The following is a 19,780-nucleotide window of genomic DNA, read 5'->3' on the forward strand; positions in this document are numbered from 1 at the left end:
ACCTGAGAAGAAATAAGAAAACACTTTCATACAGCACTATTCTAATGTTGTGGGGCTGCAAGTCTTAACCCTGCTTTCCTGCGTTTCTTGGTAGGTGCATCGAAACCCAGCTTGTTTAGCTTTAGGACTGTGATGTGTGTGTTTAAACACCACAATGATGAACATGGTATGAAAACAACAGACAAGAAGAGCATAGGGAATTACACCAGCAATAATAAAAATACTCAGCAAATGCAGGAGCAAAATCAAGATGGAATGGGCAGAGTTATTTTAAATATAACTAAAAAACCCACATCACTACTATATGTTAGGACAAAGTATAAACTATTACATATAAACTCTTACAACCATTAGAGCTCACGTGCCAAGAATGTGATTTAAAGTTGCTTTCAAGTGGAGCAGGCACTGCCAGTCACAGTGCTATTAACAAACAGGTATAAGCGAGATGGCGATAGAAACCTTCCGGTTTAACGCATTTATTGTGTCCACTGTAAAATCAGTTTTCCACGTGATTGCTGTTTTATACGCACTGCCTTGCCAAAACGATGGGAAAGACAGACATTTAAAAAAAAAAAAGGGTAAAGGCTACCCTAAGACAGAAAGTCACGAAAAACACTGGAACAGGTTGCCCAGAGAGGTAGTGAAGGCCCCATCCCTGGCAACATTCCAGGGGAGGTTGGACGGGGCTCTGAGCAACCTGATCTGGTTAAAGCTGTCCCTGCTCACTGCAGGGGGGGTGGGCTAGATGGCCTCTAAGGTCCCTTCCAACCCAAAGCATTCTATGATTCTATGAAATTAAAAACTGCCTCGGAATGACATTTTAAAAGACGAGGCGACCCGGGAAGCAACCACCCGTGCACGGGGCGCCACCTGCGAAGCCGCCGCCGGGTCACCCCCCAGGCCCTGAGGGGCCGAGCCCCGAGCCCCGCCCCGGCAGGCCGGCCCCCGCAAACCCCCGCGCTGGCTGTGAGGAGAAGGGCGGCAGCGGGAGGGACCCCCCCACGCCCCGGCGGGGCCAAACCCCGGGGCATTTACCTCCCTCCGGCCCCTCGGGCGGCACGGCGGCCGCGGCATCGCCTCAGGCGCGGGGCGGGGCGGGCGGGCAGGCGGCCTCCCCCGCAGAGACGGCGGCGCGGCCCCGCCGAACCGCGCGCTCCCGCCGCGCCCCTGCCACCCCGTTCAAAGCTTGGCGCCAACCCCGCCCCCCCCCACCCCCGCGCGCCTGCGCACGGAGAGCATCCGCCCTTCCCGCCTTCCCCGCCCCGCGCGTCACGGGAAGGAGGCGGGGTAACGGCCGCCGCCGCCTCCCCTCAGCGGGGTAACGGCCGCCGCCGCCTCCCCTCAGCGGCAGCGGGGCGGCGCGGCCCGGCCCGGCCCGGCCCGGCCCGGCCCCCACGCCTCGGCGGGGAGGCAGGGCGAGAGGGGACGGAGGGCCGTGGGGCGAGGCGGGCGCGGGCGGGGGGAGCGCGGTGCCTTTTGTAAACGCTTTCCCTGCACGGCGGATTTCTCGGCCTGCAGAAAGGGAGCGCCCCGAGCCGAACGTCACCCAGCTTTTACTCGCACGTCCCCGTATACATGAGAAATGAAGTATCGCATCCAAGGTCGACATACTCCAGCTGACTTTTTAATGTTAGTTAATAACCATCGTCCCAGAAAAAGGCTCCAGAGGCCTTCTAATGAGCAGCAGCGCTGTGATGGAGTGTGCTGCCTGTGGCGGTCTGAACCTCACCTCTTTAGTTAGGTGGTTTTGTAGGCCTTGACACATGAGATCACTATGGTCGTTAGCCTTACAATAAAGACAATATTATTATCCTCCACGTACATGTCCGTTCCTGTTCTGATAAATTCTTGGCCTCAGCAATGAGTCCATAAAGTAACTTCAAGTTGGGTGGAAAATTCTTCCTATCACCGATTTTGAGTTAGCCATCTTGCATTTTAGATGGATGTTCATCTGCTCTTGTGTTATAAAAAGGGTTTCTTCCTACCTCTCCATACCAGTCCTTATCTTACACAGTTCTATCACATCACCTACTTACCTGTCAGTGGCTCTTCATACAGTAATTTTTCCACATCCCCCCTCCTTCCAACGAGCTTCTAACTCCCAGTTCTGCAGTGTCTTTGAGAGGTGCATTAGCTGATTCTTCCCAAAGCATTCCACAGGAAGCCACACGCTTGTTTTGAATGTCGGCAAGTAGTTTCCAATTTAATCTCCACCTCCCTCCCAATGCACCCTAACAACTTAGTCTTTTTGCACCCACACCACAGCCATAAGTTTTAACGTGCTCATCTCGATACCCTGTTTTTGCTTTGAGTCGATACAGACGGTGCTTTGAAAACCCGAGCATAACGTGGAGCCTTGAGCCATCTTGCTTTTAACTATGATGAATGTGTGTTTCCTGCCTGAATCACAACCCCATTTTGTTCCACAAAAATGTTGTTTCTTACTGATCTATTTCAGACACTTGAAAGGATCTTTCTCAAATACGCTGTGAACGTTTAAAAGACATTATCCCTACTAGCTCTCCTCTAGCCCCTATCTTGTTGGCCCATTGAATTTTATAACAGCGCTTTTATCAAGGTGGTGAGGAGTCATGCAAAGAAATTATTTCACATCACAGCAGGTCCAGGGATTTGGGGATTCTACAGTCTCTAAAGACTCACACACACAGTTTGCATGATTTAATTATATGATTTTAACTGTATTACCTTAGAATTGAACTAAGGTGATGTAATTATGGAAGAAGGATTATTAGTCTTATATAAGTGCTTGTATTGCTAAAATTTATTTCATTATACAGGTATTAAGCCACTTTACCCAGTATAACTGTTTTCCCTCCAGAGTGTTGTACAAACTGAAGTATACTCTGTCTTTTCCTAAACCAATACAGTTGATGGAAAAGCTGCATGTAGACAGTCCCCAAGTAATGGGGCAATGGGGATGCCCAGACCTTTTAATACTGACAAAGACTTCTTTTCGGAGGTGCAACTGCCTGCATTCTTTGCTCAGTTGTCTGCGGGGTACCCACATTACCTGGCCGTTGTTTCCCAAACCACCTCTTCCTTCTTTTAAGACCGTAAACAGAGGGAGTTGTGAGCGAGCGGACTTTCCCTCACTATGAAAGCCACGGTTGTCCCAGCTACGGCTGAATTACATCTCTTCATCTTCACAGGGTCTTGCAGGGATGCGCTGCTTTTTGAGCACCGATTATTTCTCAGGGCTTACACAGCTCGGTCGGGATCTTCACCGGTTTACAGCTGCGTGAACAACTGAGACTTTTTTTCCAGCCCTGGATTTGTTATTGCAGCTGCTAGGCCCGTGGCTGCATTTCCTACCCGACATCAGAGGTGAAGGCCTGCAGGAGCCTTCACCTGCCGGCGAGCTCTGCACAGCCCTTGGCCTTCTACAGAGACCTTGATGAGGTAAGGAAGGGAGATCCCCGTACGTGGCGGCCGGGCCTTCGCGGTCTGCGTGTCCAGGCTTCCCGCACCGCCTGCGTGGAAACGCATCAGCTCCCGCTTCAGCGCAGCCACCGGGAAAAAGCTGCGGGAGCAGCGGCGAGGGCAGGCCTGCAGCCAACCCGCCCTCCCCGCAGCTGCCCCCACCGGGCTGGGGCCAATTTCCCCGCCAATTAGCAACAATTAGCAGCAGCTCTGCGGATAAGATAAAGACGGGGCGGGGAGAGCGCCAGGACCACTGCGGCCATGATCATGGAGGGCTTCGTCTATCCCCCCTTCAGCACGTACCAGAGTTTCAGGGGCAGCCTGACGCCGCGCCGGTGCGGGGAGCCGGCGGTGAAGCAGCCCAGCTGGAAGCAGAGCAAGAGCAGCGGCATCAGCCCCTTCCTCGGGGGGCCCCTCACCCCCGTGCCCTCCGACCACCTGGACAGGTACCGGCGGGCCCAGCTGCAGGCCCTGCTCTCGCAGGTGAGCCCCGGGCTGGCGCCGCGGCTGCGCCGGGCCGACACCAAGGAGGTGGGCGTGCAGGTGAACCTGCGGGCCGAGGCCGCCGTGCAGTGCTCGCTGGGGCTGCGCACGCTGCCCGCCGGCCGCCCCCTCAGCCCCGCCGCCCTCCGCGCCCGGGGGCACCTGGCCCTCTACTCGCCCGTGCCGGACCGCCGCCTCTTCACGCTGCCCGAGGCCGCTGGGCCCCAGGAGAAGGAAGAGGCGTCTGAAGCGACCCCCGAGGGGCAGAAGGCGGAGGATGGTGGCGGAGAGCGGCAGGAGGGCCAGGCAGCGGCTGCTCTGCCCCGTGAGGAGACCGCAGGAGCGCCGCGGGAGGAGGCCGCAGCCCCCAGACGGCGGGCTGCCTTCCAGGTGCGCAGAGACACCAGGGCCTGAGGAGGGGCTGGCACCTGCTGCGGCCTGCTCTGCGCAAGAGGGGTGGGGGGCGAAGCAGGCTGGGGAGAAATGTGCTCTCGAGCAGCGAAAGACGCAGTGGTCCCCACTCTGGCTTCCCACTCGGGTCTGCACGCCCCTTCCCCCGGGTTGGTAATCCCCAGGCATTCTCTCTCCCCAGCCTCTGCAAGGCTGTCTCCCTTGCAGCAGTGGAGCCTCCTGCCTGTAAAAACGGGTGGTGTAGTGAGGGAGCTGGGCTGGGTGTTCTTGTGGTGCTGGAGGCTGCTCAGTGAACTCTCTCTCTGCAGTTTTTGGAGCAGAAGTATGGCTATTTCCACTGTAAAGACTGCAAGACCAGATGGGAGAGTGCTTATGTGTGGTGCATTTCTGGAAGCAACAAGGTAGTTCACAGTCACTTCTTGCTCCTGAGACTTGTAAGAATGGCACCAAATCTGTGACAAATCAGTTGTTTTGGCACAAATTTAGGTACCTGTACTGAACACCCTGAGTAAGTCTCTATAGTAACTGAGAACTTGCTTTTTTCAGGTGTATTTCAAGCAGCTCTGTCGCAAGTGCCAAAAGGGCTTCAATCCCTATCGAGTGGAAGCAATCCAGTGCCAGGTAGGTTGCAGATTTCTGTATCCTGGTAAGGCTGCCAGAGTTTCTCATATACCCTAATAGTTTGCAGTTGCTGACTTAGACACTGTCTTTATCTGGAAGAGAACTTGCTTTCATCAAAGTACTAGGAAATGTTATTTGGGAAGGGTGTAATGGGATAAGATTCCTTCCTCCTGCAGACAGCTTACATGAATGGTTTTCTGTCCATACAATGTTATGCCTAGCTACACATAGGGTAGGGTTTTGTGCTTCTAGCTGAGAAGGCTCTTATAGCTTAACTCCACAGGGTGTTTGTCACAAGAGCTTTAAGTGTTATTAGCCCAAATGTGTTGCTATGATCAAGGAAAACTAAACGTCAGTCTAACATGAAGTGAGCACCTTTGATCTACTACTAATAAAATGTCGTCTTTCTTAAGATCTGCTCAAAGACTCGTTGTTCCTGCCCTCAGAAGAAAAGACACATCGATCTTAAGAGACCTCATCGCCAAGAACTTTGTGGCCGCTGCAAAGGCAAGAGGCTGTCCTGTGATAACACTTACAGCTTCAAATACATTGTCTGATCCCAGTGCCCTCTTCTGTTTTGCACTTTGCACTTTGTCAGTCTCTTGCAATGTTTTGACTTTAGGCTTTTGACCTGGCGTTGGATAATGGATAAAGACTTTTGTATTATTTGTAAAGTATGTAACTTCATTGTATTATATGCTGTGAATAAAATTTGCACTAGTTTGTTACCCTTTAGTTTTATCTTGCTGGGATGAAAGTAGAAAGTGTATCTGGAAGGAAACAGAACCTATTTGACTTCCTAAAGAAAATAGGTTTTGGTTTTAGTCTGCCTTTAGGGAATACTAAGATTAAAACTGTGATAGGAAGTTCTTCCTTCAGTCACTCAAACTGAACTAGTATAGAAGATGCAAATGTTCTGGAGTATTTGCATATAGTTTGGGGTTAAATGCATCTGCAAGTGTCTCTTTCCACTGCCTCTGTCAAATGTATAGTTAAAAAAAAAAAAACCCACCACAGCAGTTTGAGAATCTAAAACTATATGCTGGAAGACTATGTCTGTAAGATATGAGGGGAAATGTGTAAGCTTCATATGTTTTCCACTGAGGGTGAAAAACATTTTGAACTGGGGTATCTGTGACAAGAGTGTAACAAATTATCTAGACTTAACATGGCCCAGAAGAGGTAGAACAGGTCCCTGTGCCCCCTGTTCAAATACCAGCTTCCTGGTTATGTAAGGTATCTCCAGGGCAGGTGGCTTAAGTGTAACTGAATGTGCTTTTGTGGAGACAAAAATGCAGTTGAGGGAGTCCTAATTAAAGCACTGGTGGTGTAGAAGCATGGTGGGGCACTGCTAGAGTTTTATGTTGTCCTAGGACTTCAGTGAGGTGGTGTTTTGGAATATACTGATTCTACTCTACCTGAAGTTCAGAAATGATGCAAAGAAAGCTAGATGGTTGTCATGGGTTTTGTTGTATCTGTGAAGAATCATAAATACTTTAGGGTGGAAAGAACTTCGGGAGGTCTTCATGCTCAGTGGAGGACCAATTGAATCAAGTTGCTCAAGGTAGTGGTTAATGGATTGTACAGTGACAAGTGGTGTACAGCAGGTGGTCTATCCTGGGACCTGCTCTGTTCAACACAATTTACCAGTGACCTGGAAGAGGCAACAGGGTGTACTTGTCAAGTTTGCAGGTGATGCCAAACTGGGGGGACTGGCCAATGCAGCTGAGGGCAGAGCAGCCATTTGGAGGGATCTCAGCTGACAGGAGGGATGTGCCAACAGGAGCCTTGTGATATTCAGCAGGGACCAGAGGAAATTCTTACCGCAGATGGGGAGAACCCTTTGCAGTAACGCAGACAGGGGACTGCCTGGCGGGGGGACAGCTCATTGGAAAGTGCCCTTGGGGTTTGGCTGGCAGCGGGCCCTGGCAGCAACAACATCCTGGGCTGTACAAACAGAAGCAGAGCCAGCGGAGCAGGGGAAGCGATTGTCCCCTTTTACTCGGCACTCACTAGACCACATCTAGATTACGGTATCCAGTTTTGGGCTCTCTATAGGAGAAAGATGTTGATCAACTGCGAGGAGTTCAGTAGAGGCCACCAAGCTGGTTATAGGGCTGGTGCACTTATGTTGAGGAGACATTGAAAGAACTGGGCTTATTCAGTCTGAAGAAGCAAAGACTTCAGGGGCACCCAACAGTAGCCTGCCAGGTTATGGTTACTGAAGAAAGATGGAGCCAGGCCCTTCGATGTGGCTCATGGTGGGGGGATGAGAGAGAACGTGCATAAGATAAACAAGATAGGTTCAGACTGGATAAAGGAAAAGCTTTTCCACCATGAGGACAGTCAAGTAGAACAGGTTGTCCAGGGAGGTTGTGAACTCTCCATCCTTGGATGTTTTCAAGACCTGACTGGATAAAAGCCCGAGTAACCCAATCTGATCTTGTGGCTGACCTTGCTTCAAAATGGAGGTTGGACTAGATGACCAGATGACCTCCTCAGGTCCCTTCCAACCTGAATTTTCCTGTGATTCTGTGATCTGCATAATATCCATGATTTTGCCAAGTAACAGAGCAGATCTCATCTTTCACCAACCACTAAATATTTTTGTAGACCACCCCAATTACAGTTCTGAATAGCTTTCAAAAGGGGAATATGTGACTGAAATTTGAAGACTTCTCTAACCATTTTGGATTATTTTACTCAGAAAAATAGCTGTGTGATGAGTGGCACTGTTTTTGGAAATGATTTGCCGTGCATCTATTTTGTTCTGCAACTACAACTATGCTGCAGAGCTCTGTGGACTGCAAAATCAGAAAATCTGTAAAAGTAGTCAATTCCACCCCTTTTCTGCATCAATATAAGTGTTTTTCAAGATGCACGTAAAATTGTGCAAGCATTTTGAAAATGAAAAAGTGGTAAAGGGGAGAGGGCTTTACTGGACTTTCAGAGCCTGATACAGCAGGCTGGACAGCTTTTCTTCTACCTTTAGCATGAGAAAAAACCCCACTGAAACCCAATGCTGGAACAAATAGGACCATTACTGATGTTTTTACCAGAAACAAACCCTCAGCTCCATTTTGTTTTTGTTTTTTTTTTTTTTTTCAATTATGAAACTGCTTTACGCAGCGTACTTTTCCTGGTTGAGTTGTAACTACAGACTGACAAAAAAATCCTAACATTTCTCACTGGTTTCTTTCAGTGTAATGAACACCATAAATGATGAAAAAGGTGTCTTCTGGGGGCTGCTGATCATGGATACCATCCTCAACAGTACAGATTCAGACAAGAACGCAATCTTTGCAACAAGCACATACTCTGTTGTGATTATATATGACTTTTATATTTTAGTTAAATGGATGTACTGATCCAAATATCAACCAAAGTTACTTCACAAAAACGGTAAGTGTATTTACAGAGTGAATAAGTTACATAGTTGTCTGAATAAAAGTCTCAGATGTGCAACAGATTTACATGCATACATTTAACACTGGACAGCAGTTAAATGTAAGAAAAAACCATACAGGTATGACTTTTATATATACATTACAAATAAAATAAGACATCTCTTTAAAGAAACTTATCATGAGAACTTGAGTTTCACGTTAATATTTTTACTTTTTATACTCAAAATTTATATTAAATAAAAATATGCATGCATAACAGTTCAAAAGATTTGACTCTGTGATGGGACTTTCTCCTACAAAATGGCAAGTTAAATTAGATCAACCATCCTTTAATAGTATAAATATATTCATAAAAGCAACCCTCTAGTAAAAAGCAGCCAAGGTCCTTTAAAAAAAAAAGAAAATCTAACAAGACCATTCATGACGCTTGGGGGCCTAAGAACAGACCTCTGCAATATGATCCAGTACCTTCAGAGACAGTAGCCTAGTAACATTAGGAAATGTACTTCATAGCAGCTCGTTGTTTTAAGATACAGTAATCATATTCAAATTACAGTGTACATTAAACTGTAGTCCATTTACAATTTTTTTCACATATACAGGCTCTCAGCTTTTGACCAACAAGTTTGCGAGATTCTGTGGCCAGCTTCATTCTGCCCATCTTTCACTCACCCAAGGAAGAGCAAAAAGGAAAAAATGTACAAGTTTTGTTTTTTTTTAACAAAAAATATTATTTTGTGAAGGAAACATTGCACTTTTGCCAACCTAAAATAAAGGAAGTATTGTTCAGTGTAGTAGGCTTTGGTATGCAATGGCAGTCACTTCTTCAGTAGTGAGTTGCAGTTGCTCAGTGAAATGCTAACTGGTTTTTGTGCAACAGAGAACAAAGGATGTTGTCCCGGATGCTCTATGCTACCTTTGTCCTTACAGTATTGCTACACATTTGAAGTTCAGCCCATATCTTTTTAGAAGAAATCCTAAATGTAACAAGAGTGAGTACAGTTTGACCAAACCTTTGTAAGGCTGAGAAGACATTGAGCCACCTCACTCCAACAGGGCAGCACTCCCAGCTTGCAAGAGGACACAAGAGTCCTGTCAGAGACTTGTGCCGGAAATGCTGGAGTCTGGAAGAAAAGTATTGATGACCCGGTAACTCTGAGCTCTGCGAATCATGTCGCGGATCTCTATATTCAGTTCCATTAATTTGGTACAGATTTCAGTCAGGCTCTGGTTGGAGCCCACCAGTGCATAGGTGCCCGTCTGACCCAAGGTTTGGTGCCGGAAGTAAATGTTCAGTAGTGTCTGGACTTCATCATCAGAGCTACTTCCAAAGATATCATTGGGCCACAAAATCCTGCAATCAAACAGGAAAAGAATGTGCGTATCATTATGGGTTTATTAGCACAGAAGAAACTACCTGATAGAGATCTCTCAAAGGAGAACTGACTCGCACACACTTATAAGCCAAAAGCAACTCACTGTTTTACGCTACTCATTTGTTACTCAGACTCTGCTATCAGGCACAGAAATCACATAAAAGCGCAATTCCTATTATCTAAAAAAAAAAAAAAGCTTAAGAAAACTCACTCAAATAAGTGAAACTGGGCTGAATGTTAGCTGATGCCAGTGACAAACACCTGTAAGGAATTAGCTCTGTAAAAAAATTCTTAAGAGCCCCACAGAAGTATTTTGATCTATGTAATGTGATTAAACATCTTCATTGTTGCAACCATACATGTTTGTATTACTGATTTGATATTGTTACTTGTGGCACACCCCTGCAAAAGTTAATACTAATGGCCCCATGTATCTTGTATAAACATAGTAAATTAATTATGCTGACTCAGCACGTTACATGTAGTATAAAGTTAGGCAGCTAATAAATGCATGCTCTTCTGTTAACATGAAAGTCTAATATGAGCCGTGTAGCAAAACTTGCCTGCATTCTCGTATTTGTCGGATGGCTTTAACAAGTTCATTGTTTTTCAAACACTCCAGCATGGACTGAATAGCTGCTTCCGTAGAATTGAATGTGGGCTCAGATTCTGTTGTCAGAGGCTCGGCTGCGATTGCAGCAGTAGCATCCTTAAGATTTTTCTTCAACTCACTCAGTTCTCTTGACATATTTAAGAGCTGTTCCAAGGAGAAAGATGAGATGGGTGTTTTCATTCTCCGTAGGCACCAAACGGAGTAGCTATTTCAAGTCTGTTCTTACTACTACATCGGATGTACACATTATGGAAAAGACCCCATTTTAAGACAAGGACATTTCTTGATCTCTGTGCTCTGTACAATACAGGGAAGACACTAACTACAGATTTCTAAGCTTTGTGCTTCCTTTAACCCTATGCTGTATTTTTGGCTTGCTAAAATGCAAGAGCACACCTACACAATCTTTTATTTTTTCACCCCTGCTACTTCTTTCATGTTATAGTGGAAAAGTTTAAGAAAACGTATACTTCTCCTAGCAATGATGTGTTATTTATTTACAAAACACATACAGAATCTTATAAGATTAACAGCTGGACAGGAATTGTATAACCCTTTGTCAGACCAAAAAGTTAATATGGCACAAGACTCATAAATATTCATAAGTGAACAGCTGATTTCTAAAGATCTACCTTTTCATGCTCAAACATGCTAAAAATAACCACTCTCACATGAACTAACAATGGAATTTCCTTTAAATAATAGCTTATTTATTATATATAATAATAAACAAACTTATATAACAGCAAAATATGAGTTTCATGGTTAAACAGCTATTCCTCATATTATTGTTCCCCAGTTCGATAGGCTGCATTATTTATAACTACCTAACAAAATCCTAACTGTGAAATACAGTTACAGAAATCAATCCTCTTAGAAGGAACACAAAATACTTCTAAATTTAGACTGCTCTAAGACTAGATGCCTACTGTCCTATCTCCTCTTAAAAGTGAACAGCCCAGTCACATTATGAGCCAGCCTTCAGAAGCGTTCCTTAAGCTACAGTAAGTATTCAAACTCCTTGCACTGCTACAGCACATCTGATAAAACAAACCATTTCCATTTATAAAGAATCTGTAAGCTACTAGAATCTGTAATAAAATACATTTTAGAGCTTCAAATTTTGTTTTACAGCTACAAGCAAAGTACAGTAACTTCTACCCCTCAATAGTTTATTATAATTTAACACCTTATCAGGTATGGAATGGCAAGTTATTTTACTATCTTTCCTTAAATGATGATCATCTCAAAGATATTTCAAAGTATTACATATTTTATGCAATTGCTGAAAATAAACTTGAGTAACAGTGTTGTTCTTGTGAAGTGTTTTTTAAAGTAAGATACATAGATTTATCTAAAACCAGAAAGCTATTTGGGTCAAAAGTGATAGTGTGCTGGGTCAAAAATATTTAAAGAAGAAAGCTTGTAAAATTCACAGAATTAAAAAGATTTACAACATTAAGGTATTTAGTTAATTATATTTTAAAAATAGATTTAATACTCTTTGGAAACATTAAACTGATTTTGATTTGTTTATCCGGAGAACAAGATCAGGCAGTACACTTGCAGTCAAAACATAAAGTAGTTCTACACTACACACCTTTGCTTGCTCAGGTATGAGAGAAAACCATTTATCAGCTGTTTGTCAAAAAACACTGCAGACATTTCTAGTATAATGCACATGCAATGGAGACAGTTTATATGGCTGGAAATTACAATGCATTATTTCAGCAAAAACCTTAATTTTGCATCCATATTAAGATTAATTTACCAAACTGTTTAGTTACTGTCATGCTAACAAGTGCTCCTGGTCTAAGTGTCTCCACAAAGTTCAGATAAAATCAGTCATGATCTAGGAAAAGGATATTTTCTGTACGTGTGAAGGCAGCTCATTTTCCCTGCAAATTAAGGCCCCAATTAACATAAAAATAAATGGCTTGCAGATATTCACACAGTGTGAGCCCTCCCTACATATAAAGTGTGTGAGTGAAGCTAAGATTTCATCTATCATTCTAGTTCATTGAAATTACTTTTGAAGACTGAATGTACAAAAGATCCCAGCCTCTGAAAATACAGTCAATTACAAAAAATACAGCACCTTGACTGTATTTTAATGCAGATGCATTGAAGGGTTTTGTCTGCAGACTTATATCCAGGGTGAAATAGTGTACTCTGGTGTAAGTCCATAGAAAGAAATATAAGAACACGAAAGCAAAGTGGTATTTTCAGTGTAAGGCTTTGTAGCTTGTTACATACCTCTGGCATGGAACTGACTTCATGCACTTGTCCGATAAGTTTACAGTAGGACTGAAAAAGCAACAGCAGCTGGAAATGCAGTTTATATAATCTCTGACACAGTTCCAATTGCTAAGGAAAGATTTGAAGGACAAGAAAATAAAGATCAGTAAGTTGGGATAATTTTCAGTAACTAATAAAACACATTGAGATAGTTCAGTTCTCACTCAACATTATGTTACTGAAGAATGATCATATACTATTTCAGAAAACAAGTGATGTTCTTTCTTCTACAGGTAAGTCATATATGACATTGAAAATCAAAATTATGATGGCTAGCTCTCAGGTAGCACACATCAGCATCAATCTCAAAGCAGTTTATATAGGTTAGCTTTGCTGTCTCCAGTTTGCAGCTGGAAAGCAGAGGCAGAATATGGGGGAAATTGCTGCACAGAACATAAAACTCCTTAAAATTTCAGAAATGGTCAAAGACCTCTTCTGAGAGGATGGAAATCCAAGAGAGAAGCAATAAAGCAGTTGTCCAAGCAGGTCAAAGCTCCTGCCTGCTTCTCTGAGGGGAGAGGAAGAAAGAAAGGCAATAAATCCAGCCAGGCGTGGGAAGGAGGAAATGCCAGCTCTGCAACTTAAACCTCAGCTCATGGATTTTCCACCATCTTAAAGCAACCATACAACAGATGGCTGGAGTTTCATGTGCAAGAGGACATCTGGCTTCTACAATTTAGTCTCCCAGATTAAGTAGTTCTATGAATATTAACTTGATTCTTCCAGTGTAATGCGCAGCACCACAGAAAAGGTGTCAGCCACATTGAAGTAACATGCAATGGGCACATCTGCCAGAGAAGTCAAGTTAATATGCTCATGGTCCTGGTATGCGTGTGTCTGGTAGGAGCGGGAATCTCATAGTTCTACAGCTGGATCATGGTGGGGAAGGGAGGAATATTTAATCTTTGGCAAATTACAGAAGAAGTGAAAATTCTGGAAGTACAAGTCAGGAGGCCTCCTGGCCTTTTGGCAGGAAAGCCTTACAGACTTCAAACCATATTTGATTTGTCTTCTTTTATAGACACGGTGACCAAAGATGGGCTCAGTGATCTTTCCATTTGCTTGGAGGAACTAGAGCAGAGTTTCATGCCAAACATGGCAGAAAAGAAGAAGATGCTATTAATGACTTTGCTTCCTTAAAGCACTTCATACATGCTTAGGTACCAGCACGTACTTCAACTATTTGCTGAACTGGGGTCAGTTGCCAGCACAAATACTAATAAATACTAAAACTAAATACTAATAAAAAGTACTTTAAAAACATCCTAAGCATTAATTTGACTGAACTGCTTGTTTACATATGGTTCAATATATAAGTGCCAGGGTTTTTCATGATAAGCCAAAATTAGAACCATATCCTTAGCATTCCAGTTCCCAAAATGTCTGTACCAGCCAGACGAGGCTGAGGGGCTGAAGTCAAAGGAAGCTTCTTTGGCAAATTACAGCTTTGCTTGTCAGGCAAGGGTGGACACCATCTACCCAGCCATGGACAGGCAGCCAGCGGCACTGCCAAAACCAGGCAGAGCCAGTCTCCTTCTGAAGGAGGTTTATGGAGGAGAGTGGGAGCAGGGGAGAGCGCCAAGCCAGCGGGCCCCAACCTGGCAGGGTTTTTGTCCTGCTGAAGGCCAGGCAGACAGGCTACTCACACCTCAGCGTTGGTCTGCCACAGCAGCAGAGCTCAGCGCTAAATTTGCCTGGTGTGAGGCCTGTGCTGTTGTGGATATGCTGTTTCTGGTATCTGGGTTGGTACGTTTAATGTTCCTTACTGGTGAGCAAGGTCAGAGTGTTCCCTCCCCAGATGGAAGGGAGGAATCCCACCAGCCCTGATGGGACAGCAAAGACCCACAGGAGCTGCAGGAAGGCCCAGCAGATCTGCGGTGGGGAAGAAAGGGAGGGAATGGATGCGCGACCTGCTAGGAGACAACCAACTTATGGGCAGGGACGAAACCTATCGGCGGCCAAGAGCATGAAGAGTAGTGCATGAGGGACACTGCCTGTCAGATAAACCTGCCCAGAGGCCATTCTCTGTAACTGAGGCCATGGAGCACTGCCAAGCTTGCATGTCTGTGGCTAGCCTTTCTCCTCCCAAAATAAAGAGTGACTGTTTAGATACAACCTCCTGGAAATGGCTCTGGCTTCCGTCCTCTCTCGAACCATGCTCGGGCACGCCAGGGGCTGGCTGGTGCCCCAGCCGGGGAAGGTACTGACCGTTCAGCCCTAACGCGCTTGCTGCCCGCTCCTGTTTAGTTCACCAGAAGGGACACAGCCCGAGGTTCTCCAGTAGGGATCAAATTCACTCTATTCAAATTTTGGAGAACTGGCAACGCTACGCAGCAGTTAAACACACGTATACTTGAAGCTGTCAGGGAGTTAAAAATTAATAGAAAACCAGGACACGGCATAACATAATTAAAAAAAAAAAATCTCATGATAGCTTGGCAGGTAACACACAATTTTTTTTAGTCCTTGGAGAACAATAATTCAGTTTCACCCTTCTGGCTGCTAACCTGAATGAAGACAAACTAAGGTCAAATTGGAGACTTGAGTTTGACTCACCCAGTATTTAGCTACCATATCACGAAACTCAATTTTTGTTCTTCCTGAATAAGTATTAGAAGCCAACAGTGGTGAAACTATTCATCAACATACAACCAAAACCAATTTGAAACATAACTGTCAACTACAAATGGTAGTTTTTCATTAGGACAAATTGAAAATTATGAAATTTAAAATACCAAAAAATTTTATCTTCCACTGCAGCATATTATATCCATTCAAAGGCTTGATTTTTAAAAAATTATGTAAATGTCCATTTAAAACAGCATATGAAGGTGTCAGAATTTCGGCACAATATTTTTAGATTTCACAAAACACACCTTAGTAAATTATTTTAGGCACTGCATGTAGAACCACGTATTCTACAGGAAAACTATAATGAAAAAGGAAAACATGCTTAGAAGTAAAACAGTAAAATTGGGGTTTATTAGTCCATCTACAGATGGACAAAGAATATGAAAGAACTTCAACTTACTGCAAGAGATTCCATTTGCTACACAGCAAGCATGGCACAGGAGAAAAGGAAAGGAAAGAAAGTATAGTGTCAGTGTAATGCATGCAATAGGAAGCACAGCCCATCTTTAATAGCATAACTTGTCAGCAGTATTAGCAATGCTTGCCTCAACCTCATAACTGGTTGGAAATATCACATACAACATGCACAGCATTCTTAATAAAATCAAGCTTTAATTCTAATGGTAAATTACAGTCTAAATATCCTCAGTTAGATCTTCAGATTTATTAGTTTTGATTTATCCCACTCAGTAGCTCTGGAACTGTTTATTACTTGGCACATTACAGTGGAAACATTTTGCATATAATTTTTAAGTTATGACTACCATAAGAAAAAAAAAATCCATGGAAAATGCCAGTTTGGTTTCACTACATGGCAATGCCACAAGTTCAGACAGCTTTGTATTCCTTCCTCTCACCAGTAATGATTCACTGACTCGTACGCAATTCTGAAGTTATTAAAATGTCAGTGTAAGTCCTGTTGCAATACTAATAAAAATTCTAATTGACTGGCATTAGCATTTCAAAGATTAGGGGACTAACTTCTCTCCTCAAAAAAAAAGTGTTCCTCTTTTCTTTGCCAAGAAGTAACATTTGCACTCTGTGCACTTCTAATGCAGCTTTCCTTATTATGTATATATTACATTCTCAAGACATTTTAGATGAACAGAGTTGTCATGTAAATGCTGTAATTAACAAACACAATGACATCTGCCCAGTTACAGCCTGAAGCCAGTCCATATGCACACAGTGTTAATAAACATTTGGAAATATTATTAAAATGATTTACCTTACCATCAATACAAAGGCAGCAAACACAGAAATGTGAAATAATGCCAACTTGGTATAGCCTAACAAAGTATTTCAGTCTGGCTTCTTTCCATGGGCCTTACTATTAAAAAATGCATGAAAAGTATTGTCCCAAATCCTGTACCACTCTTTTATAAAGCCATGACAGACTAAGCTTTAAGATCTTGTGATGTTTAATTTTATGCCTTTAACATTGCTTGAATAGATTTTTTCTTCTATTTGGTACTCTTGAAAAAGCCCCTTTATATCCTGGCTTCCATGCAGTCCATGTAAATTAAGGTTTGTAAAGCTAAATTCAAGATAAGAAGAGGACAAGAGCAGACAGATCACTGCGCTCTAGTAAATTCACAGGTGTGCTGGCGTGTGTTTTTCAAATATTGTTTGTCTCTGTCTTAAGCTCCTCTGAAGTTTAGCATGCCACCAAGTTTCACTTGGACTTTCAAAAATACTGGAATCAACATATAATTTCTAATTTGCCATGGAATTTACTTTAAAAAAGAGGGGGGCGGAAGCAGCTAAGTAGTGAATTCCATGGTCTTTTTTTCCAGAAAAAACTGTCTTCTCTGTACTGCTTCCAAAACCAGGGCAAGCTAAAAATAGGGGTGGGGAATGGGTTTCACATTACATGAAAAGCCCCTCTTCTTCACTGAAAGAAAATATACCAGATACAAAATCTCCCTAACTAGTGATACTCAGCTCCATATTGCTCTACAATTTCATGACTGTAACTTATCTTCCTCTCTCTTTCAGCGTAAAATGAAATATTCCTTGGGAGTTGAAAAGACACTAATTATCGGACTGACATTTCTTTTAGTCCCCAGCAGCAAGGGCTCAGGTGGAATGGTCCTAGCCTTCACTCTTCTTCTCAATTTCTAGTTTAATTCCCATAGTAAGGGAAGTGGTGTTTTAGATTAGTTGATAGACACTACACAGTTAGTGGTTTTGGCAGCTGAAAATACTGAATGCTTAGAGTATTTGGATCATTGCACAGTCCTTTATGCAGCTAGTAAATGCTGCACCTAAGAAGGATGCACACCCTAGCAGCAACACTTTGATTCAGTTTTTTATTGAGACAGAGAATTACTGTTCTGTACTATTAGCAGACCAGGAAGATGGCAAAGCACTAATCTTTAGATCACGGGCCTTCTTGCTTTTTTTCACCTACTGAAAAGAGATGAGAGTTACACAGTTATTTCTTAAGACATCGATGGCAACACAGTTTTCAGTCATTTATTGGCATGGGTGAGTCCCACTGCAACAAAATAACTGCTGTGTGCAAGGGTTATTAATTGCAAGTGCATTTTATTAAGGTATTCTATTTGACTGGACATGCCAGCAGACAAAAGCTTTTCCTAGAATCTAGGAAAGTGGGTATATATACAAATTTTTATATATATCAGAGAGCAAAAGAGAGATACCACATATGATGTGCATTCTTAAGTATCCACTGGACTTGAAGAACAGTAGAAATTATTCTGTCTGGTGAGATCTAAAACACAGCTGTGTTTCTCCTTTAGAAAAGCTGCCTATCTGGGGCAATTTTACCTCATGTCAATCCATGGATCTGTCAAACAGCAGTCAGACAACAGTTTATTGATTATTAAGAATTTCTAACTTAACAATGAGACTCACTGTGCCTTAGGCTTTACTGTAACTCAACTCCAGATGACTATGGTCCCAGGAGGTACACCTCCAGTCTTACTGGTGGCCTAGAGTAATTGAACCTTTAGCTACAGGGAAACTCATAGCAACAGGTACATTCTGAATTTTTGGGGCAAATTTTTATGGGGTGCAGCATGTTTTAAATATCCATTAACAGTTTCAGTTTGCAAAGCCCACATCCAGGAGCTTGTGGTGGACTTTGGGATGAGCAAGGTTTAAGAAAGGTGTATACTGGCTTTGGACTTACAGAGTAAACGGAATGTCTCATTAGGAGATAAATACATATTTGAACTAGCAGTGCTAACTGACAAGAAAAAAAGGATCTTCCACGTATCTCTTTTCCAGAAAAAAAGCCCCAAACAAACCCAGTCTTTGACTAGATTAAAAAAATCCCTGGTTAGTAAGGTTAAAGAATGTACTGATAGCTGTACTCATCTAAGAATGTTAACACCTGGACAGAGAGCACAATAGTATGTGCAGTTATCTTTTGTCTGTAAATTGACTCCTATGTCCTTGACACTCTGTTGCTCAATGTAGCATCAAAGCTTAGAAATCACAGACACCTCTAAATCATGTAATCTGTTGCAAGAATAAGGGGGAGAAAGACATTCTGGGACACGAAGCTTTTACCCAATTTCAGAAAAGTTGCTAGCTCTAGCAGCTGACCTAGACAACTTCTATTTCGAGCTTCTTTAGTGTCAGAATAAGCAATTTTTGCCTTTGCCCATTTTCAGTAACAGTAACAATGGTCAACAAATCATGTGCAATTATTTTGAAATAAGATCTGGTTACTGGTGCCAAGTTAAGTTACCAGCATGAGCGGGCATTGGTGATGCAACCACTTGTGCTGATGCTGAATTTGGTCTCATGTCTGTCTTGTCTGTAGAGGGGACTATTTTCACCTCAAGCTTTTTACCAGGTGGGGAGTTCTGAGAATCTAAGATTTCTGCTTTCTGTAGAGCAAGGTGTTGCTTTTTCTTCCTTACAATTATTTCTGAACCTTTTCCAGAAGTAGCTTGGTTTTGTGCTTAGCTAAGCAATTTTTTATGCCACAAGTTTTCAGCAGGATTTCAGGCTCTAGTCTAACCCTCAATGCGTTTAAGAGTTTAGGCAGGTTCTCTGGTGACTGCCGCTATAAGACAGATTTTTTTTCCCTACAAGTATTAGATTCTTTAGTCTTTTGTGTTGAGGAAGAAGAGGAGAGGAAAGGTAAGAAAACAAATACTTGCCAGTCTAGGAGTAATTCTCCCTTGTCCCTTCCTAATCACATGTCCTCAGTTTCCCTGGACTCTTACTCCCATTACACTTTTGTTGAATAAACAGAATGTTTCTTTGGGAAGAGCTGCTTCAATTGATAGGTGAATGAGAAGGGGAAGAAAAGAAATATGCCTGTTGATCAAAGACCTACCATCCTATCAGCTTCCAAGGAATAATGCATTTTGGGCTGAAGGAAAAATGCTGGGGAGAGACCAGGGATTCCTGCAGGAGTGAGAAACCCTTCTTTTCAGTCTGTTTGATAAGCAGTAAGAATACTAACCCCAGCTTCATAAAACACACATTTAATTCCAAAACAGAGAACACCTAATTTA

At 43.3% G+C, this 19,780-nt stretch overlaps 2 protein-coding genes across 3 annotated transcripts in view; one reads left to right on the forward strand and one right to left on the reverse strand.

The window, feature by feature from the left end:
- Window positions 1-3,708: 3,708 nt before the first annotated feature.
- Window positions 3,709-5,513, forward strand: ZAR1L (zygote arrest 1 like). Its single transcript, XM_075727604.1, has 4 exons — window positions 3,709-4,314; window positions 4,644-4,736; window positions 4,882-4,956; window positions 5,370-5,513. Exons 1-4 carry the CDS (start codon window positions 3,709-3,711, stop codon window positions 5,511-5,513), a joined length of 918 nt encoding a protein of 305 aa, XP_075583719.1.
- Window positions 5,514-9,407: 3,894 nt separating this feature from the next.
- The window catches only part of FRY (FRY microtubule binding protein), a 173,712-nt gene continuing 163,339 nt past the window's right edge, over window positions 9,408-19,780 (reverse strand). For both annotated transcript variants that reach the window (XM_075727968.1, XM_075727969.1), the window contains 3 exons: window positions 12,609-12,719; window positions 10,303-10,496; window positions 9,408-9,717 (listed from right to left, as the gene is read on the reverse strand). In XM_075727968.1, the coding sequence (XP_075584083.1) occupies window positions 9,459-9,717; window positions 10,303-10,496; window positions 12,609-12,719 (564 nt within the window). In that variant the 3' untranslated portion in view covers window positions 9,408-9,458. The remainder of the gene's footprint in view (window positions 9,718-10,302; window positions 10,497-12,608; window positions 12,720-19,780) is intronic.

The sequence above is a fragment of the Pelecanus crispus genome, chromosome 1, assembly GCF_030463565.1.
Source record: "Pelecanus crispus isolate bPelCri1 chromosome 1, bPelCri1.pri, whole genome shotgun sequence".
NCBI lineage: Eukaryota > Metazoa > Chordata > Aves > Pelecaniformes > Pelecanidae > Pelecanus > Pelecanus crispus.